Source organism: Hyperolius riggenbachi, chromosome 6, assembly GCF_040937935.1.
Source record: "Hyperolius riggenbachi isolate aHypRig1 chromosome 6, aHypRig1.pri, whole genome shotgun sequence".
NCBI lineage: Eukaryota > Metazoa > Chordata > Amphibia > Anura > Hyperoliidae > Hyperolius > Hyperolius riggenbachi.
In genome coordinates this window covers 67256832-67279388 of record NC_090651.1, presented here as the reverse complement: position 1 = coordinate 67279388, position 22557 = coordinate 67256832, and the positions used below count along the sequence as shown (strand labels likewise).

The 22557-nt window shown below is 43.1% G+C and overlaps 1 protein-coding gene across 8 annotated transcripts in view; it reads right to left on the bottom strand.

Annotated features, from left to right (window-relative positions):
• The window catches only part of SZT2 (SZT2 subunit of KICSTOR complex), a 414375-nt gene that overhangs the window by 148352 nt on the left and 243466 nt on the right, over positions 1 to 22557 (bottom strand). For 5 of the 8 annotated variants that reach the window (XM_068239443.1, XM_068239448.1, XM_068239449.1 and 2 more), the window contains 4 exons: positions 20123 to 20258; positions 19607 to 19742; positions 6376 to 6564; positions 2787 to 2840 (listed from right to left, as the gene is read on the bottom strand). In XM_068239443.1, coding sequence (XP_068095544.1) covers positions 2787 to 2840; positions 6376 to 6564; positions 19607 to 19742; positions 20123 to 20258 — 515 coding nt within the window. The remainder of the gene's footprint in view (positions 1 to 2786; positions 2841 to 6375; positions 6565 to 19606; positions 19743 to 20122; positions 20259 to 22557) is intronic. The other 3 variants (XM_068239446.1, XM_068239447.1, XM_068239450.1) reach the window with 1 other exon arrangement.

Sequence of the window (22557 nt, the reverse complement as noted above, 5' to 3'; positions counted from 1 at the left end):
ATATGGAGGCTGCCATATGTATTTCCTTTTAAACAATGCACATTGCCTGGCTGTCATGCTGATCCTCTCACTTTAATAATTTTTAGTCATAGAACCTGAACAAACAGGCAGCAGATGTTTGTGACTGTATATGCCACATGCTTGTTTCAGGTGTGCGATTCAGACATTACTAGTGTATAAAAGATCAGAAGGATGCCAGGCAACTAGTATTGTTTAAAATAAAATAAATATTGCAGCCTCTATAATCCCCTTGCTTCAGCTGTCATTTAATGTGTACATTAGGGCTCCTGGTAATAATATTTATAATGTGTCTAAGGGACTGCTGAAATACTTAAAGCGGTCTGAAACTCTAACATAACATTCAATAAAAATGGGTTTTCCTACTTTTTATTACTCACACAGTTATAACATTTGCTTTTGTGCACAAGTAATATTGTCTGTTTACAAATTACAAGTTTCCAAAGTGTAGTTTTCCTTGCCCAGAAAGCTGGCATTGCATTTTATTATTTTTCTATTATAACTGCTTTTTATTATATATTAAAATCTTCTAATGAGCTATTCTGAACACTGTGTGTGCCTGAAGCAGAGACGGTTTCTCGGAGAGTGTTTGTTTACATTCCAGTGTTGATACATTTGTGTTTAACAAGTAAAAAATATACTGTTATCTCCAGTTTGGATGCAGATTTGAAGCTGAATAGCAGGACAAAGTGCTTTGTTTAACCATTTCAGCGATGTTCTGCTAGAAATTTTTTCTGGGATAATAGCTTTCAAGTTGTGAGGAATCTTTTAAAACAAAGTAGAAATGCTGGCTTTCAGACCACTTTAAACTGACAGTGTCCCACTAAAATTGCTCCCCCAGCAACACAGAGTTTCAATATTTATTGGTCAGTATGGGGTTGGGGACCACAATGGGAGCAATACTATACATCACTATTATTATAGCAGTGTAAAAGCTGCATTCCATCACTGTAGGTGCTTTGTTATGTGGATACTGCTGCCTTTTTGGCTGGCCTATACTACACAATACTCTATACAAAGTCATGCTGGCCTACTGCAATGAGACCGAGACCAAAGATGCTGTTATACTGAACCACACAGATCAAGTGCTCAATTTAGGACACTTTCGCAAAAACTATAATCATACTTTTATGAGGCCCAGAGTCTCCATCAATACTGACAATACTCATACACAGAATATAAAAATGGAGATGCAGAACAGCAGCAACATGGCAGTTCACAGGACGTGTAGTGTGTTCATGTGCCGGAATGCAGAGTAGCTAAAGCTTATGCCATGGGGTAATAATGACAGGGTTACAGTAAAGGAAGTGGTCTACTCTTATCCAAGACTAAATTCCATGCACTAGACTTAGTTGCGTTGGAACGCACGGCACTACTACATGGTTCTCAACGATACTGTTGCATTGCAAACGTGTTGTAATGTATAAAACCATGCGCTGCCATTCCACAGTGAATCGCAATGCATGGATGGAGACATCAGAAAAGGCAGTCTATGCACTTCTGATGTCCCTGTGGATTGCATCGCATTGTCGAAAACATGTCTGTAATAGCGCAGGTGGAAATGAGGCCTAACTTTCTTGAGCATATACTGAAGACGGAGGCTGTGGACTTCGCCTCTTTCAGACATGATGCATTTTAATTTAGTGTAAGTTGAGCAGCCTTGAGATAAATCTCAGCTATTAATAAGACACAAAGGGCTTGATTCACTAAACCGTGATAACTCATATGACGGCCGCGCTAGCGTTTTCGAGCGCAATTGTGAATTTTTGTGTGCAATCGCAAATTTGCGCTTTCATGAAAATTCACGATTGCGCATGAAAACGCGCGTGAAAACTCTGTGATATGAGTTATCACGGTTTAGTGAATCAACCCCAATGACACAGTCCAGGGATGCAGCTCATCCATGGACCAGCCTTCAGCGCTCAAAGGAGAAAACGGAAGTGGCATTAAAACTTGCAAGTTATATTAAATGTACTTCTCCTACTTCCCATATTTTAAAATAATTCTGCAGTGGGGGTAAAGGTATAACTTGTGCAGTGTTAGTGAAGCCTGAAATTTAGCTATATTATTAGTATTTAGTATTTATATAGCGCCGACATCTTCCGCAGCGCTGTACAGAGTATGTTGTCTTGTCACTTAACTGTCCCTCTGAAGAGCTCACAATCTAATCCCTATCACAGTCCTATGTCTATGTATGTATTGTGTAGTGTATGTATTGTAGTCTAGGGACAATTTAGGGGGAAGCCAATTAACTTATCTGTATGTTTGGGGGATGTGGGAGGAAACTGGAGTACCCGGAGAAAACACACGGACACACGGGGAGAACATACAAACTCCTTGCAGATGTTGACCTGGTTGAGATTCGAACCGGGGACAAAGCGTTGCAAGGGAGCGCTACCCACTACGCCACAGTGCTACCCATATTTTAGCATGCTCTCGTCATACTGGAAGAGGAGAATGCAACACCCTTGCTCTGCATAGTTTAGAATATGATGGAAATATATAGCAAGCTGCTATGGATTCCAGCACCAATGCACACACAACACCCTATTAATACACAAGATCAAATGTATGAATTATGAAAGCCACAGGATAGACCGCTCCAGCAGCACACAGCGCACAAGTGTAACGGGTTCCACACATGCAGCCAAAGCAGACCTTCCACTTCACCACCAGGCCACACCCCTCCCCAAATGCCACACCCAGCCCCCAGCTCTGTCCCAGTCCATCTCCGGCATATGCAAAGCAGCAGAGTGCCTCCATACTACCTGGACTTCACCTCCTGGAAGATTTCCCACGATACTGACTCTTGTCTAAACTCGCTGGGGAAAAAAGGAGAGCGTTAGCAGCTTGAGGTCTAGTGCACCTGCCTTTTTACCTAGAACCAGGCACACTGCCACAGATGCCTGGCAGTCATGTTTGTCACTTGGCTTCAGATAGTTGCAAGTGTTTGTCTCAGAAACGATCACACAACCAAGGGAGTTAGAGTACCTGATCTACATTCACCCTCTGGGTCAAAGATTTAAAAAGCCTTAAAGGACAACTCTCAAAAATGTCTAATTTTAAAGCGCAAATATACTCAGAATTTAACAAGGCAAATTCAATTAGTAATCATGTTGATGAGTGAATATAAATAGTGATGGACAAGGTACAGGTGAAATGTGCTAGTCCCTCTCCCCTATGGAGGCAGGTGGTGGATGGGCCAATCGGGTATCCACGTGACACCCAAAGTAGGAAGAAGAGATTGATGCCTAACAACATTTCTCTAAATTCCAGCATTACAGTGGTAGCCATGTGCCTGCATGAGGCGATGGTATGTCTAATCATATGAAGCAGGTGTGAGACATTTTTAGACCTCAGTGTGGTATTAGAAAGCTGAATGCAGGGGAAGTCTTAAAGGGGTTTGAGCATGGTTTCCATAAAATATATAAAACAAACCTCTTAGCTGGGAGTAGGCCTGAACGATTTTAGGGAAAAATGTAATCGAGCGATTTCTGTCCGAAATCACGATTTCGATTCGATTCACGATTTCCTTCAAATCAAGCAATGCTCCCCTACTTCTTTGCGGCTCTGTCCACGTCTCTCTTTGTGCCCCCTCTGAGTCTCTCTTTTGCCCCCTTTGTGCCCCTTTTGTCTCTTCTGTGCCCCCTCTGTGTCGCTTCTGTGCCCCTCTATGTCTCCCAGTGCCCGCTCTGTCCCGCAAGCTGCGGCAGTGCTGGACATACCTTCCAGCAAGAGTTCAGCGATGCCCATCTATCCACTTTGCCTCCTGCAGGCTCTAATGCACGACATACTTCCTGTATGTCATGTGACATACAGGAACCAGGAAGTATGCAGTGCACAAAAGTCAGCAGACGGCAATAGAGGATGGACAGCATTGGACTCGTGTGGAAGGTATGTCCAACACTGCCGATGCTGTGGGCCGCACTCGCCGGGACTTGGGGTAAGTTTTGAAGCCGCTTCTTCAAACTTTCCCCATGCAAAAATGACGTCATCACAGAAATTGCTGCTTTGACGATTCCGAGATTGTGATCTTGGTGATCGCGATTTCGGTTTAAATTCGATTTATCTTTCAGGCCTAGCTGGGAGATGTACTCACACTGAAAGACTACATCTCCTAGCATGCATTGCAGCAGCCAGGGACACACACTTTAAACTGAACCACCTACAGCACTGGATAAAGAAGATGTTGACATGCAGACAGACAGGGGGAGAAGGAGCCCCCCCCAAGGTAGGTAATGCTGGCTATCTCTCCAAGGCCCTCATGATTCACGAATCTCCCTCAGGGGAGGTTCCTTTTATATACAGTATTATATGAAAACCGTGCTCAGATCCATTTATGATGGATTTTTCAGTTACAAACATTTAGATCTAAAGTAAGTAATTATTATAATTTACTGTGATCTACATAACTGCTTTGAGAATGTAGGGAATCTGAATCATGAAAATGTTTTTACATAGCAAAGGTCCATCATAAGGGCTCGTTTCCACTGTTGCGGTGCGTAATCGCCTGGATTCCACCGCAGAAGAAATCGCATGCGGCTTCGTTTCCGCCCGCGGATTTAGCCGCGATTTCGCATGCAATTTCGCATGGCAAGGAGCCAGGCGAATTTAACCACGTCACTGCCTGAGTAAAGCTCCATAGCAAACCATGCGAAATCGTGGGGAAATCCGCATTTAATGCGATTTCCCTATTAAATGCATTAGCGGCGATTCGCTCGCATTCCTCCCGCACGCGAAATCTGACGGCTCTGCCGTGCAGGTTTCTGCCGTACCGAAAAACGCTCCCGCCACCGCACAAGTGGAAACAGCCCCATCCACTTACATTGACTATGCGAATCCGCATGCAGTGCCCGCATGCGGATTCGCTATAGTGGAAACGAGCCCTTACTGTTATTTAGCGTTATAGTCTGTTTCGGGTAGGCTATCTTATATAACTACCCTCTAACAGGGATACAGGAATTTTCCTTGTTCAACTTTGGGTTAAGTTGAGCAATAACATTATGGATTTTTTGACGTTTATCCTTGAAAGGCAGAAGACCAGCACAACAGCCGAATAAATATGGTCGGTAACGATAGTCTCGATTATCTTCTACATAGTTACATAGTTAGTTTAGTTGAAAAAGACACCCATCCATCAAGTTTAACCAAAAAAATAAAAAATAAATAAACAACATAAAAAAACACCACCCTGAACCGGCACATTCCCCAGTTGATCCAGGGGAAGGGGAAAAACCTTACAAGGCCTGGGAAAAGAAGCCTTAAAGGGAACCTTAACTCTAAAAAAAAAAAATGAGTTTTACTTACCTGGGGCATCTACCAGCCCCCTGCAGCCATCCTGTGCCCTCGCAGTCACTTATGGCTCCTTTGGTCGCCCGCTGCCAGCTAGTTTTGTTTTTTTTTGCCGACAGGTAGTCGGCCGGCCGTCATGCGTACCTTTTTTATGCATTCCTGCTGGTGCAGGAAGATATTGCAGACATCAACAGGTACATTTTTACACGTTACGGGAGTAATGTGTAAAATTTTATGCATTACTCCCGTAACGCGTAAAATGTACCTGTTGAGATCTGCAATAGCTTCCTGCACCAGCGGGAATGCGTAAAAACGTACGCATGGCGGTCAGCTGACTCCCAGTCGGCAAAAAAAAACGAAACTAGCTGGCAGCGGGGGACCAGAGGAGCCGTGAGTGACTGCGAGGGCACAGGATGGCTGCAGGGGGCTGGTAGATGCCCCAGGTAAGTGAAACATTTTTTTTTTAGAGTTAAGGTTCCCTTTAAAAGGGAAAAATTCCTTCCTGACTCCAGATGGCAGTCAGATAAATCTCTGAATCAACTCTACTGGGAATTACTTAATAATGAAAACCCTGGATGCCCTTCAGTGCAAGGAAAGCATACAAGCCCTCTTTAATTCTCTTATATCTATACAATAAATGACATTATAATGTCATATTTCATATAAAAAGGCTTAGTAGGCAATGCATAAACCAGGTCCAAGTAGTTGGGAGTCCAGCTGTATACTTTCCTTGGCAGTAAACTGGATATTTCTCTAATTACTACTGAACAAATCATAGCAAGAATGAAAAATTACATTTCTGCAATGCAAACAGTGAGCGCTCTGGTTTTATCAGATAGCTGGGCTTCCCATGTGAAGGATGCTGTGGAGTGGTATAATTATTATAATGTAGCATTTATATAGCACTCTCAATATCACCCTCACCTTGGGTTCCCTTTAAAGACAAGCTTATATGTAAAATATGCTGTATAGTGAAATAAAGACATGACGACCGCTATATCCACAATTCTCTTATACAATAAATGAAATGCCCAGCATTGTACTCATCATACTGACAGAACTGACCTGAAGAAGACGTCACAGGAGAGCCTATGCTGCCGGGGGCTGACCAGCTGCTCCCGTAGCGAATCCAGTGAGCAGTTATAGACATAGACGGGGCAGCGCAGACGATGACGGCTGGAGGCCACATCAAGCGAGGAGGACTGGCGGCTGAAGGAGATGTGTGTCTCTCGCCTGGGTTCACTTTCCGGTTCACTGCCTGATGAGAAAGAGCAGATATGTGTAATGTACAATCAAATTAATGTCTTGTCTTCATGTACCAGGGTGGTTGGATTGGGATCGCATGTCTCAGGTAACTAAACATGCCTGAAGTGACTTCAAAAGTAATAAAATGAACATGGCCCCATGGAGTGAAGAGTTCTGCTAACAGTTTGCATCATCCCTCTGTTTCATGTTAATACAGTGGTGTAATCCCCTCATGTCAAGCTCTTGGAAAATACAACCGACAGAGCAGTCACCATGGAGTTCAACCTGGAGCCAAACTCCGGTCATCCCCGCCAACACAGTGACAGAAATACGCCTATTTCCTCTCTCTTAAGCCCGGTACACACACACAGATAATTTCCAATAGATCCGATTGGATTTCCGATTATTTTTCTGATCACTTCTATGCAAATCAATCAGAAAAACAATCGGAAATCAGATCGGACCGGTCGGAAATGATCTATTCGACCCATCTATCTAATAGGAAATTGCATGGTGTGTATCAGGCTTTAGGCCTAGTTCACACTACAGAATGATTTAGCAAAGCGATTTTAAGAAGATACAAAACTATACTAACAAGGCGGGATCCGGAGGGTGATACTTTGGGCATGAGGTCGTCTTCACTTTCTACTTTTGAAGTCACTTCAGGTGCACTTTATGTGTAAGCGCTACTAGAAAGAAACGTGCTAAATGCCCAGTATGTGATTGGGTGCTTGAAGGGAGCACACGTCACTGCATCACCCAAATTAAAGAAACAAAATAAACTGAAAACTGGTGTCATTTGTAGAGAAAAGGCAAGAACCACCGGAAAACAATACATAACGATATGAAAAAAGTGTTGTGCTGGTACTCCTACCTTTCTATAAGCCTAAATACGTTTTTGTAGCTTTATTGAAGCCTTTCTGCAATATACCCAACTACCAGAGGTTTTGCGCTCGCTCTGTGTGGGGTGACCTGCGGGGGACAGCACTGGATACACTGTCCAGTATGCAGAAACGTATATATCCCAATAGGAGAGGACTGATTATAAAACTTAACTTTTAATAGATAGTTTTAAAAGAGATCTATTTTGCTAAAAAGACATAGATGTGATCAATGGGTGGGAGATATTAGTCACGGTCCATAATAGACCACCCTCCACTAACCCACTAGTAATCTATAAACCCCCCACACAACTCGACATGTTTCATTTCCTCAAAGGGAAATTTCGTCAGGAGTGATAAGTGCTCAGTGCTAAAGTGCCATAGTGCTAAACATAAATTACATTCTATACATCACATAGCTAGTACAATTTTAGCAAAGTTACAGAAAATAACGGCCGCAAAACTGCAGCCTGCTAAGGGACCTGCCGTTTACACTGTCCTTTTATAGCATACTGGGTCTCCCCTGGGGATTCTGGGTAGGGCAGGTACGGTCACCACCCCCCACAAGGAAGTAACAATCACGTGGATTGGTTCTCTTATAAATCCATCACATCCCCCAGCCAATCCAGGATAACTCCATTCAAGGCAATAACATCCCAAAAAGGTAGAAAAAATACCTATTTTCCGCCCGTTTTCGCTAGCCGTCACATGCTTATTATATACCATATGCTGCAAGCCTCTAAAAGTGTAACACCAGAGCGGAAAGTGTATAAAACACTCTCTCCGTATTTCCAGCGCTGTCATTGGTGGATGGGGTCCACGGGGGGGGGGGGGGGGGGGCGGAGGCGTGGCCATGCGCGTCATATGCGCATTACTATACAGGCTCATCAGCCAACCCGACGCTTCTTCTTCCGTAAGCCCTCCGCATCACCATTCGCGATGTCGGAGGAGGAAGAGAGGCGTGGCTTCCCTCGTCACGGAGGGTAGTACATGGATAAGCGGCCAATCGGCCGTCATCTAACATATACATTCCCCCAATATCGCGAGTAAGGACGTCAGTGAGGGGAGTGACATAATCCTCAACCATCCCTCCACCCATACGTATACAGGGGTTTGTAAACATTGTCACCATGGCAACGCATATGACATTAGCAGATATATAACGGAGGGAGCTCAGTAGAGCCAAGGCAGGCACTCAAAACATGCCACAATTGTGCCAGAAACACAGGGGGTGACAACATCGTGTAGAGCTTGCACATAATAACCCCCTCGGCCCTACACATGATACCCAAGCGCTGTATACAGTATATAAGGGGAGAGCCTGCGTTATACATCCATAAAGGCAGGGCATAGTGAATAGATAGAGATCATTAGAAATCAATGACCTATTCCTCTATCCTCATTAAGGAACATATCCTGGTAGCACAAATAAAAGCTAAAAAGGCTTTACAAATCTTTAACCTGTTAGGATAATATGCCCATCTGTATACCTAGATCGGGGAGGGAGAGGGGGGAGAAAGGAGGGAACAAAAAGGATTTGAATTCCACCCCAAGTACATGAGGACACGGCAGGCAAGGTAAGTATGCCAATAGAGTCAAAACAATAGACCGGTCCAGAAACAGGTTAGACCCACATCAAAGATCAGTTCTATTCTTTTCTTTTCCTTTTCTTCACAGGAACGGGGAGAAAGTGAACCCCTCATTTAAACCATTTGGGCTCAGTGTTCCTAGTCTATAGATCCAGCGGGCCTCAAGCTGCTTTAATTTTTGATCAAGGTTGCCCCCTCTGGGGCCCATCCTCCATTTCTGTATAACCCAGAACTTCAAACATGTTGGATCCCCACCATGTTTTTCATAGCAATGTCTGGCAATAGGGGTTCTCCGCTTATGATGTACATCCCCAAGATGTTCTAGGAATCTCTCCTTTACAGGTCGTGTGGTCTCTCCCACATATATTAAGGGACATGTACATTGAATGGCATACACAACTCCCTCCGTGTTACAGTTAAAAAATTCCCACAAATCAAACAAACGGTTATCCTTGGGTGCCCTAAAACTGTCACATTTGAGGACATTAGCACAGGCCTTACATTTTCCACATTTGTGCATGCCCCTTAAGGGAGTCCCCAACCATGTCTTTTTGAAGTCCCCAGAAGCATTTTTTCTCACGGGAAGAAATGAGTGTGTCAGACTGTCCCCTAAATTCTTTCCCCTTCTATATGTTATCAGGGGAGCTCGTGGTAAATACTCTCTTAGTTGTGGGTCTAACTTAAGAATAGACCAATGTCTTCCCAATATCCGTTTAATGTTGTGAGACTGGCTCGAGAAAGTGTTAATCAATCTGACTTTACCACCTTCCTTCTGTTGGCTTCTGGGTTTAGGGACTAAGAGGGTACTCCTCTCAGTTGCCTGAGCCTTCTCAAACGCCCCCCTGATTACTTCACTGGGGTAACCTCGATCCCGGAACCGTTTATCAAGTGTAAGGCATTCCTCCTGAAAGTCGACTTCCCTCGTGCAGTTCCTCCGCGCCCGTAAGAACTGACCCTTTGGGATCCCTCTCTTTAGGGGTTCTGGATGGAAACTGTGCCAATCCAATAAAGAATTTGTTGCTGTGGGTTTCCGAAAGATTTTTGTGTCTAAACCCCCCTCCTCATTTCTCATTATTTGTACATCCAGAAAATTCATTCTATCCTTGTATATTTCGTGGGTAAAGAACATTCCGATATTATTGTTATTCAACTGTTCTATAAAATCAATAAAGAGGGCTTTTGGACCATCCCATAAAATAAAGATGTTGTCTATGAAACGCCCCCAATATATGACGTGGGACGTATACACAGCTAGGTCTTCCCCAAAGACAATTGTGTCCTCCCACCATCCTAGGAAAAGGTTGGCATACGAGGGGGCACAAGATGTCCCCATCGCACAACCCCTCCTCTGTAGGTAGTATTTGTTCTGGAACAAGAAATAATTGTGATTGAGAATGAACTCCAGAAGATCCAACAAGAAAGATGTATGTTCTTTGAGATGGATGCTTCTCGATTGTAGAAAGTATTTGGTGGCATTCAGGCCCAGCGTGTGGTCAATGTTATTATATAATGACTCTACATCGAGACTGGCCAGCCACACATTCCCCTCAATATGTACATCACTCAGTTTATTCAAAAGATCCATAGTGTCTCTTAAATACGATGGGAGGCTTTCAACATACGGTCTTAAAAAGGAGTCAACGTATCTGCTAATTTGTTCAGTTAGACAGCTGTTCCCTGATACAATGGGACGACCTGGTGGTATAGATATGTTCTTATGGATCTTTGGCAGAACATAAAAAGTTGCCACAGTAGGTGATTTGATGAGTATGCAATCATAATCCGATTTATCCAATAAACCTTTTATCACAGCCTCCTTCAGTAGGGTTTCAAGTCTTTTATAAAAAAGGGGAGTTGGATTACAGTCCAGTTTTTTATATTGTCTCTCATCAGATAATATTTTATGGCACATTTTCATATATGCTTCTCGTGTTTGCAGGACAATATTACCCCCTTTATCTGATTTTTTGATTACAATATCCTCATTCATCATCAACTTATTCAGGGCCAACTGTTCATTTTTATTGAGATTGTGTGCACTATGCTGCCTTGTTTTCGCAAGATCCTCAAGATCTCTTACCACTGTATCGACAAAGGTTTGGATAGTGGGGTACCCACTAATGCTCGGGCAAAATTTGCTTTTAGTTGTCAAACTACTTTTTTGTGGGCCTAGTTGTGTGTGGCCTGTTTCATTCTCTTCTAGGAGTTCATTAAGATCATCCAAAGCATTTTTATCTCTTTCCTCACTTCTTTTTAGCTGCCTCGTGGGAGAATTCATATATTTATAGACTGCCAACTTCCTTGCAAATAAGTTAACATCCTTTACTGCATTAAAGAGATCGAAATCAGGTGTGGGTACAAATGTAAGGCCCTTTGATAGAACCGTCATCTCATATTCATTTAAGGCATAATCTGTCAAATTGATAATTCGCATCATATCCGCAGTCTTAGGGGTTACCACTCCTCCTCCCTCTGTTTCCAATGTCGTGGTCTGTAACCCCATTTTTCCCTGTTCCTCAACTGTCTGGGGGTCTCTGGGGATGAGGGATTTTGGCCTTTCGGTCTGCCTCTGCCCCGTGGTCTTTTCACAGGTTTTTTCGGTTGCTCCCCTGGTTTTTTACCCTTATTCCCTTCTGATTCTGATTCTATCTCAGAGGTATCTTCCCCTCCTGATGAGGGTGTATCGGATTCTATAGGGTCTTTAGCTGTCTTTTTCCAAGTATAAACCTTTCCACTTTTAAAGTCTCTACAGTCACGTACAAATTTTTTTATGTTTTTTAATTTTAATACTTTCTTTGTGACTCGATACTTTTTTCTGTAGTTTTTCCTCTAATTTTTTATATTCAGGATGTTCTTTAAAGCCCGTAACCTTCTGATGTTCAATTGCTAATTTAGCATTAATTTTTTCCAAACACCTGACCTCACAGTCCCTCAGAAAACCCATAAGTTCCAGGGTTTGTTTTGTTTTTAATGCATTCCATCCCTTCATAAAGTCATGATCATCTGTATGTTTATGAGGTACTATTAGGTTACGAAGGCCCCGAAATGTAATTTGATCCTTAATATATTTATTAAAGCTGGATATTTCCCACCAGCTGCGGTTATGTTCTTTATATAAATTAAAGATCAGTCTAAAGGCTTCGTCAATTTCAGAGGACGAGGGGGGTAGAGCGGAACCAGTCTGCGGTACTTCTAGGTCCTCACATGAGAACACTTCCTTAGCTTCTGCTAATAGATCTGAAACATCAGGGACACTATCCAAAAAACCTGACATTCTACAAAATTTCGTCACGCTATAAATATTGTTTCCACTCACAAGGGGGATAAAGGCGTCAGGTCGCCAAAAAACTCGATTAGAAATAAACACACCTGATTTATTCAAAATAACACGTATATATCCCAATAGGAGAGGACTGATTATAAAACTTAACTTTTAATAGATAGTTTTAAAAGAGATCTATTTTGCTAAAAAGACATAGATGTGATCAATGGGTGGGAGATATTAGTCACGGTCCATAATAGACCACCCTCCACTAACCCACTAGTAATCTATAAACCCCCCACACAACTCGACATGTTTCATTTCCTCAAAGGGAAATTTCGTCAGGAGTGATAAGTGCTCAGTGCTGAAGTGCCATACTGCTAAACATAAATTACATTCTATACATCACATAGCTAGTACAATTTTAGCAAAGTTACAGAAAATAACGGCCGCAAAACTGCAGCCTGCTAAGGGACCTGCCGTTTACACTGTCCTTTTATAGCATACTGGGTCTCCCCTGGGGATTCTGGGTAGGGCAGGTACGGTCACCACCCCCCACAAGGAAGTAACAATCACGTGGATTGGTTCTCTTATAAATCCATCACATCCCCCAGCCAATCCAGGATAACTCCATTCAAGGCAATAACATCCCAAAAAGGTAGAAAAAATACCTATTTTCCGCCCGTTTTCGCTAGCCGTCACATGCTTATTATATACCATATGCTGCAAGCCTCTAAAAGTGTAACACCAGAGCGGAAAGTGTATAAAACACTCTCTCCGTATTTCCAGCGCTGTTATTGGTGGATGGGGTCCACGGGGGGGGGGGGCGGAGGCGTGGCCATGCGCGTCATATGCGCATTACTATACAGGCTCATCAGCCCACCCGACGCTTCTTCTTCCGTAAGCCCTCCGCATCACCATTCGCGATGTCGGAGGAGGAAGAGAGGCGTGGCTTCCCTCGTCACGGAGGGTAGTACATGGATAAGCGGCCAATCGGCCGTCATCTAACATATACATTCCCCCAATATCGCGAGTAAGGACGTCAGTGAGGGGAGTGACATAATCCTCAACCATCCCTCCACCCATACGTATACAGGGGTTTGTAAACATTGTCACCATGGCAACGCATATGACATTAGCAGATTTATAACGGAGGGAGCTCAGTAGAGCCAAGGCAGGCACTCAAAACATGCCACAATTGTGCCAGAAACACAGGGAGTGACAACATCGTGTAGAGCTTGCACATAATAACCCCCTCGGCCCTACACATGATACCCAAGCGCTGTATACAGTATATAAGGGGAGAGCCTGCGTTATACATCCATAAAGGCAGGGCATAGTGAATAGATAGAGATCATTAGAAATCAATGACCTATTCCTCTATCCTCATTAAGGAACATATCCTGGTAGCACAAATAAAAGCTAAAAAGGCTTTACAAATCCGTGACGAGGGAAGCCACGCCTCTCTTCCTCCTCCGACATCGCGAATGGTGATGCGGAGGGCTTACGGAAGAAGAAGCGTCGGGTTGGCTGATGAGCCTGTATAGTAATGCGCATATGACGCGCATGGCCACGCCTCCGCCCCCCCCCCCCCCCGTGGACCCCATCCACCAATGACAGCGCTGGAAATACGGAGAGAGTGTTTTTATACACTTTCCGCTCTGGTGTTACACTTTTAGAGGCTTGCAGCATATGGTATATAATAAGCATGTGACGGCTAGCGAAAACGGGCGGAAAATAGGTATTTTTTCTACCTTTTTGGGATGTTATTGCCTTGAATGGAGTTATCCTGGATTGGCTGGGGGATGTGATGGATTTATAAGAGAACCAATCCACGTGATTGTTACTTCCTTGTGGGGGGTGGTGACCGTACCTGCCCTACCCAGAATCCCCAGGGGAGACCCAGTATGCTATAAAAGGACAGTGTAAACGGCAGGTCCCTTAGCAGGCTGCAGTTTTGCGGCCGTTATTTTCTGTAACTTTGCTAAAATTGTACTAGCTATGTGATGTATAGAATGTAATTTATGTTTAGCAGTATGGCACTTCAGCACTGAGCACTTATCACTCCTGACGAAATTTCCCTTTGAGGAAATGAAACATGTCGAGTTGTGTGGGGGGTTTATAGATTACTAGTGGGTTAGTGGAGGGTGGTCTATTATGGACCGTGACTAATATCTCCCACCCATTGATCACATCTATGTCTTTTTAGCAAAATAGATCTCTTTTAAAACTATCTATTAAAAGTTAAGTTTTATAATCAGTCCTCTCCTATTGGGATATATACGTGTTATTTTGAATAAATCAGGTGTGTTTATTTCTAATCGAGTTTTTTGGCGACCTGACGCCTTTATCCCCCTTGTGAGTGGAAACAATATTTATAGCGTGACGAAATTTTGTAGAATGTCAGGTTTTTTGGATAGTGTCCCTGATGTTTCAGATCTATTAGCAGAAGCTAAGGAAGTGTTCTCATGTGAGGACCTAGAAGTACCGCAGACTGGTTCCGCTCTACCCCCCTCGTCCTCTGAAATTGACGAAGCCTTTAGACTGATCTTTAATTTATATAAAGAACATAACCGCAGCTGGTGGGAAATATCCAGCTTTAATAAATATATTAAGGATCAAATTACATTTCGGGGCCTTCGTAACCTAATAGTACCTCATAAACATACAGATGATCATGACTTTATGAAGGGATGGAATGCATTAAAAACAAAACAAACCCTGGAACTTATGGGTTTTCTGAGGGACTATGAGGTCAGGTGTTTGGAAAAAATTAATGCTAAATTAGCAATTGAACATCAGAAGGTTACGGGCTTTAAAGAACATCCTGAATATAAAAAATTAGAGGAAAAACTACAGAAAAAAGTATCGAGTCACAAAGAAAGTATTAAAATTAAAAAACATAAAAAATTTGTACGTGACTGTAGAGACTTTAAAAGTGGAAAGGTTTATACTTGGAAAAAGACAGCTAAAGACCCTATAGAATCCGATACACCCTCATCAGGAGGGGAAGATACCTCTGAGATAGAATCAGAATCAGAAGGGAATAAGGGTAAAAAACCAGGGGAGCAACCGAAAAAACCTGTGAAAAGACCACGGGGCAGAGGCAGACCGAAAGGCCAAAATCCCTCATCCCCAGAGACCCCCAGACAGTTGAGGAACAGGGAAAAATGGGGTTACAGACCACGACATTGGAAACAGAGGGAGGAGGAGTGGTAACCCCTAAGACTGCGGATATGATGCGAATTATCAATTTGACAGATTATGCCTTAAATGAATATGAGATGACGGTTCTATCAAAGGGCCTTACATTTGTACCCACACCTGATTTCGATCTCTTTGATGCAGTAAAGGATGTTAACTTATTTGCAAGGAAGTTGGCAGTCTATAAATATATGAATTCTCCCACGATGCAGCTAAAAAGAAGTGAGGAAAGAGATAAAAATGCTTTGGATGATCTTAATGAACTCCTAGAAGAGAATGAAACAGGCCACACACAACTAGGCCCACAAAAAAGTAGTTTGACAACTAAAAGCAAATTTTGCCCGAGCATTAGTGGGTACCCCACTATCCAAACCTTTGTCGATACAGTGGTAAGAGATCTTGAGGATCTTGCGAAAACAAGGCAGCATAGTGCACACAATCTCAATAAAAATGAACAGTTGGCCCTGAATAAGTTGATGATGAATGAGGATATTGTAATCAAAAAATCAGATAAAGGGGGTAATATTGTCCTGCAAACACGAGAAGCATATATGAAAATGTGCCATAAAATATTATCTGATGAGAGACAATATAAAAAACTGGACTGTAATCCAACTCCCCTTTTTTATAAAAGACTTGAAACCCTACTGAAGGAGGCTGTGATAAAAGGTTTATTGGATAAATCGGATTATGATTGCATACTCATCAAATCACCTACTGTGGCAACTTTTTATGCTCTGCCAAAGATCCATAAGAACATATCTATACCACCAGGTCGTCCCATTGTATCAGGGAACAGCTGTCTAACTGAACAAATTAGCAGATACGTTGACTCCTTTTTAAGACCGTATGTTGAAAGCCTCCCATCGTATTTAAGAGACACTATGGATCTTTTGAATAAACTGAGTGATGTACATATTGAGGGGAATGTGTGGCTGGCCAGTCTCGATGTAGAGTCATTATATAATAACATTGACCACACGCTGGGCCTGAATGCCACCAAATACTTTCTACAATCGAGAAGCATCCATCTCAAAGAACATACATCTTTCTTGTTGGATCTTCTGGAGTTCATTCTCAATCACAATTATTTCTTGTTCCAGAACAAATACTACCTACAGAGGAGGGGTTGTGCGATGGGGACATCTTGTGCCCCCTCGTATGCCAACCTTTTCCTAGGATGGTGGGAGGACACAATTGTCTTTGGGGAAGACCTAGCTGTGTATACGTCCCACGTCATATATTGGGGGCGTTTCATAGACGACATCTTTATTTTATGGGATGGTCCAAAAGCCCTCTTTATTGATTTTATAGAACAGTTGAATAACAATAATATCGGAATGTTCTTTACCCACGAAATATACAAGGATAGAATGAATTTTCTGGATGTACAAATAATGAGAAATGAGGAGGGGGGTTTAGACACAAAAATCTTTCGGAAACCCACAGCAACAAATTCTTTATTGGATTGGCACAGTTTCCATCCAGAACCCCTAAAGAGAGGGATCCCAAAGGGTCAGTTCTTACGGGCGGGGAGGAACTGCACGAGGGAAGTCGACTTTCAGGAGGAATGCCTTACACTTGATAAACGGTTCCGGGATCGAGGTTACCCCAGTGAAGTAATCAGGGGGGCGTTTGAGAAGGCTCAGGCAACTGAGAGGAGTACCCTCTTAGTCCCTAAACCCAGAAGCCAACAGAAGGAAGGTGGTAAAGTCAGATTGATTAACACTTTCTCGAGCCAGTCTCACAACATTAAACGGATATTGGGAAGACATTGGTCTATTCTTAAGTTAGACCCACAACTAAGAGAGTATTTACCACGAGCTCCCCTGATAACATATAGAAGGGGAAAGAATTTAGGGGACAGTCTGACACACTCATTTCTTCCCGTGAGAAAAAATGCTTCTGGGGACTTCAAAAAGACATGGTTGGGGACTCCCTTAAGGGGCATGCACAAATGTGGAAAATGTAAGGCCTGTGCTAATGTCCTCAAATGTGACAGTTTTAGGGCACCCAAGGATAACCGTTTGTTTGATTTGTGGGAATTTTTTAACTGTAACACGGAGGGAGTTGTGTATGCCATTCAATGTACATGTCCCTTAATATATGTGGGAGAGACCACACGACCTGTAAAGGAGAGATTCCTAGAACATCTTGGGGATGTACATCATAAGCGGAGAACCCCTATTGCCAGACATTGCTATGAAAAACATGGTGGGGATCCAACATGTTTGAAGTTCTGGGTTATACAGAAATGGAGGATGGGCCCCAGAGGGGGCAACCTTGATCAAAAATTAAAGCAGCTTGAGGCCCGCTGGATCTATAGACTAGGAACACTGAGCCCAAATGGTTTAAATGAGGGGTTCACTTTCTCCCCGTTCCTGTGAAGAAAAGGAAAAGAAAAGAATAGAACTGATCTTTGATGTGGGTCTAACCTGTTTCTGGACCGGTCTATTGTTTTGACTCTATTGGCATACTTACCTTGCCTGCCGTGTCCTCATGTACTTGGGGTGGAATTCAAATCCTTTTTGTTCCCTCCTTTCTCCCCCCTCTCCCTCCCCGATCTAGGTATACAGATGGGCATATTATTCTAACAGGTTAAAGATTTGTAAAGCCTTTTTAGCTTTTATTTGTGCTACCAGGATATGTTCCTTAATGAGGATAGAGGAATAGGTCATTGATTTCTAATGATCTCTATCTATTCACTATGCCCTGCCTTTATGGTTGTATAACGCAGGCTCTCCCCTTATATACTGTATACAGCGCTTGGGTATCATGTGTAGGGCCGAGGGGGTTATTATGTGCAAGCTCTACACGATGTTGTCACCCCCTGTGTTTCTGGCACAATTGTGGCATGTTTTGAGTGCCTGCCTTGGCTCTACTGAGCTCCCTCCGTTATAAATCTGCTAATGTCATATGCGTTGCCATGGTGACAATGTTTACAAACCCCTGTATACGTATGGGTGGAGGGATGGTTGAGGATTATGTCACTCCCCTCACTGACGTCCTTACTCGCGATATTGGGGGAATGTATATGTTAGATGACGGCCGATTGGCCGCTTATCCATGTACTACCCTCCGTGACGAGGGAAGCCACGCCTCTCTTCCTCCTCCGACATCGCGAATGGTGATGCGGAGGGCTTACGGAAGAAGAAGCGTCGGGTTGGCTGAGGAGCCTGTATAGTAATGCGCATATGACGCGCATGGCCACGCCTCCGCCCCCCCCGTGGACCCCATCCACCAATGACAGCGCTGGAAATACGGAGAGAGTGTTTTATACACTTTCCGCTCTGGTGTTACACTTTTAGAGGCTTGCAGCATATGGTATATAATAAGCATGTGACGGCTAGCGAAAACGGGCGGAAAATAGGTATTTTTTCTACCTTTTTGGGATGTTATTGCCTTGAATGGAGTTATCCTGGATTGGCTGGGGGATGTGATGGATTTATAAGAGAACCAATCCACGTGATTGTTACTTCCTTGTGGGGGGTGGTGACCGTACCTGCCCTACCCAGAATCCCCAGGGGAGACCCAGTATGCTATAAAAGGACAGTGTAAACGGCAGGTCCCTTAGCAGGCTGCAGTTTTGCGGCCGTTATTTTCTGTAACTTTGCTAAAATTGTACTAGCTATGTGATGTATAGAATGTAATTTATGTTTAGCACTATGGCACTTCAGCACTGAGCACTTATCACTCCTGACGAAATTTCCCTTTGAGGAAATGAAACATGTCGAGTTGTGTGGGGGGTTTATAGATTACTAGTGGGTTAGTGGAGGGTGGTCTATTATGGACCGTGACTAATATCTCCCACCCATTGATCACATCTATGTCTTTTTAGCAAAATAGATCTCTTTTAAAACTATCTATTAAAAGTTAAGTTTTATAATCAGTCCTCTCCTATTGGGATATATACGTGTTATTTTGAATAAATCAGGTGTGTTTATTTCTTTTCCAGTATGCAGAAACATCAGATGCTGATGATAAAATCAGACATTCCTACCAGTATTGCTGTAAAACATTCCTGCAGGCATTTTGTTGCTTTTCCCCACTTCAATGCACCACCCACGCCATTCACTATGCTCAAAAGTCCTAAGTATAAGAACATATGGGCCCACATGCCTGTTGCAGGGGTGATGCTCAATGTAGGGATGCTGCAACTTGATGTAGGGGTCTCTGGATGAGAAGAGTTGCAGAATGAGAGTCCATCTGTGATTACGGAGAGGTCTGGAGGGGTTATCAGTTTCTGGACATCTGTAAGGTAAACCATGAAAATAAGTAAAAATTCCAGATTTATAAGAACTCTAAGCAACAGCGTAACAGCAGACAAGACTACAAAATTTGCACCTTCTTAAATAAAGGTCAGAATGGATGCCTAGCCAATACCTGTGCATTTTTGAGATACAGTGAAAAGGAATTAGAACACAAAGATGTTACTGCTGTCTCTGTGATAGTGAACCTGAGGCAGATCATTGATTAAAAATCAGGGAAAAAAAAATAACTTAAAAAGGCATATACAAATAAACACGTAGCTGAAGTAAAATTCTCAAAACCACTGAGAAATGTTAAAATATAATTGCTGCTGATTGCTCTCTAGATTTAGCAATGCATGGAACATTCATTAAGGACCGTACCAGAGAAAGTGGCTGGGAGGAAAGTGAGCAGAAGGTGTTGGGGGTTCACTAATCGAGCATAGCAGCGCCATTGAGGGGGTCCCCCACCATTTGTAAAAGCTGGTCCATCCGTCCTCTCTTCTGCAGCAGGCGGACTCTGAAAGAAAGAAATCATGCCAATCATAATACTGCAACTTTAAAGACACCTAATGTTGCAATCTGATGTCCATTTATCAATTTGTAACTCTTTCCTTGTCAAGGAAAACCTTTAAGTAAAAAATTAAAGGATCTGTGAACCTGGTCATCCTGAAAAAATTGCTGAGTTAAAGTGGGTTTATATTCCCAAAACTAACATTTCAGTAACTACTCTTCAGTACACATATGGATTCTTTAGAGGGGCGGATCGATTAAATATGTTTGCTTTCAATCTGAATGATCTTATTGACAATACAATCACTAAAAATTGAACGGTTAATGGGCACCATAAAGTACACGACAGTCCCCAGGGCCGTATTTACCATAAGGCACTGTAGGCATGCACCTACAGGCGTCTGATAGAAAGGCATCTCTTCCTGCTCCTCAAGCGTCTCCCTCCCTCCTTCCCTATGCAGAGTGCCGAGCAAAGCGTAAATGAGAGGTTACTCACCTGGCTCTCGGCATTCCACTGACGATATCTCTATTCAGTTGGGGGCAACTTAATATTGAGGGTATCTCTAGCTACCTAATGCTAAGGGGCACACTTGCGGTGCAAAGTCTAGGGTGCCAGGACATCTGTGCCTATAGGCTCCTGTGACGTAAATCCAGGCCTGACAGTCCCTGTGTAGAAGCTTCTAATTCCTGTGCTTTCCCCCTCTGGCCTGTCATGTACTGTCAGGAGTCCAGCTGCAGCCTCATCTTCCCAATCACGTGTCAGTAAGAACATACAGTATGTAAGAGCACATGGCATACCTTCACATGGGCACATGATTAGGTAGAAGGATGTGGCTGCAGCTGGAATGCTGGGCTGACAAGCCGGAGAGTGAAACACGAGTCTGCAGATCTCACAAAGGAACTGACACTTATTTTGTTCATTCAGCAGGGCAGGTGGGATGGACAAGTGAACTTTAATCCTTATATTTAGTATAATCCTTAAAAAAATACAGTTACAATTTGTGTGCACTCTATAAAAGGGGGGGGGGGGGGATGTGGGGGGTTGACTCTATAGATTGGATGGGGGACATAAAGAAGAGGGTCTAGCCCAAAAATGCGAAGTCCAGTTCAATAGGCTCAAAAGGAAATGTTGTAACATAACACTGGCTCGGGGAGAGGTAGAATTATAGCCATTCAAAATCTCTAGCTGCTGTTTTATTAACCAACCACTTGCTACTTGATCGCCAGCTACTGGCTTTGATAAGGTGATTGGAAGAGTGCAAATGGAAGAGGAAGAGCTGGATGGCAAATTGGAACTGTGCAGTGGGTGACATAAGGCAGGTAATGTATAAATGCACACACAGGGGGCATAATTATACACTAGGGAGGCAGTGGCCAGGTGGAAGACACGGCCAATTTCCAAGAGATTTAATGCTGAAATCAACTGGGAATCGGCCTGCGGCGTATGGGCAGCCGACAGATCTCTATAATCTGATCCAATCAGAGAGAGTTTTGTCTCTTGGTTGAATCTGTCCATCATCGCTAGATATATGGTCACCTTTAGGAGAGTGTTAGGGACTGGGGTAAAATAAGGTGAGTATGTAAGATGGGGTTAGGATATTAGGGCAAAGACATAGGAAGAGTTGGTTCCAAAAGGGATTAAGGTGGGGAGGGTTGTGTTAGGTGTCAGAAAAGGGTTTACATTAAGGGTGTGTTATGAAGGAGTTAAAGTGGAACCGAGATAAACTTTTACTCATTGCATAATTGTGTTCCTTTCATATAGTTTATAGGGAATTCCTCAAGCCCAATACTTTTTTTGTTTTGTTTTAATACTCTAATTACCTATAAACTAAACAAGCCTCACCCACAGCTTTTTAGAGTGCCTCGGCACTGTAGCAAGGGCTTATGGGAGCTTAGTCTGGGCAGGAGGAGTGGGGAGGTTACTAGCCAGAGATTTCAGAGGAAGAGGGGAGGAGGGAGGAGGAGAGGGGACTGAATTTGTCACATTACACACAGGCAAGCTGATAGCGTCTCCAGCCCTCAGCCTGTAACAATGTGACAAACAGAACATGGCTGCCCTCATTGTATCACAGGAATAAATAATCATAAACTTTTGAAGCGGTTTGCAGCTAGATATGCTGTGTAAACTATCTAAACTATAGATAAGATATATAGACAAGTTACTTGTTATAGTTAGTTTTTCATCTCGGATCCGCTTTAACGTAAGGAGGATATGATGATTATCTGACTGGAAAGTAATTAGCATAGGAGGATTTCTTTGGTGACTGACAGAGGAGATGGAGCAAAATAACCATGGAAACACTGCC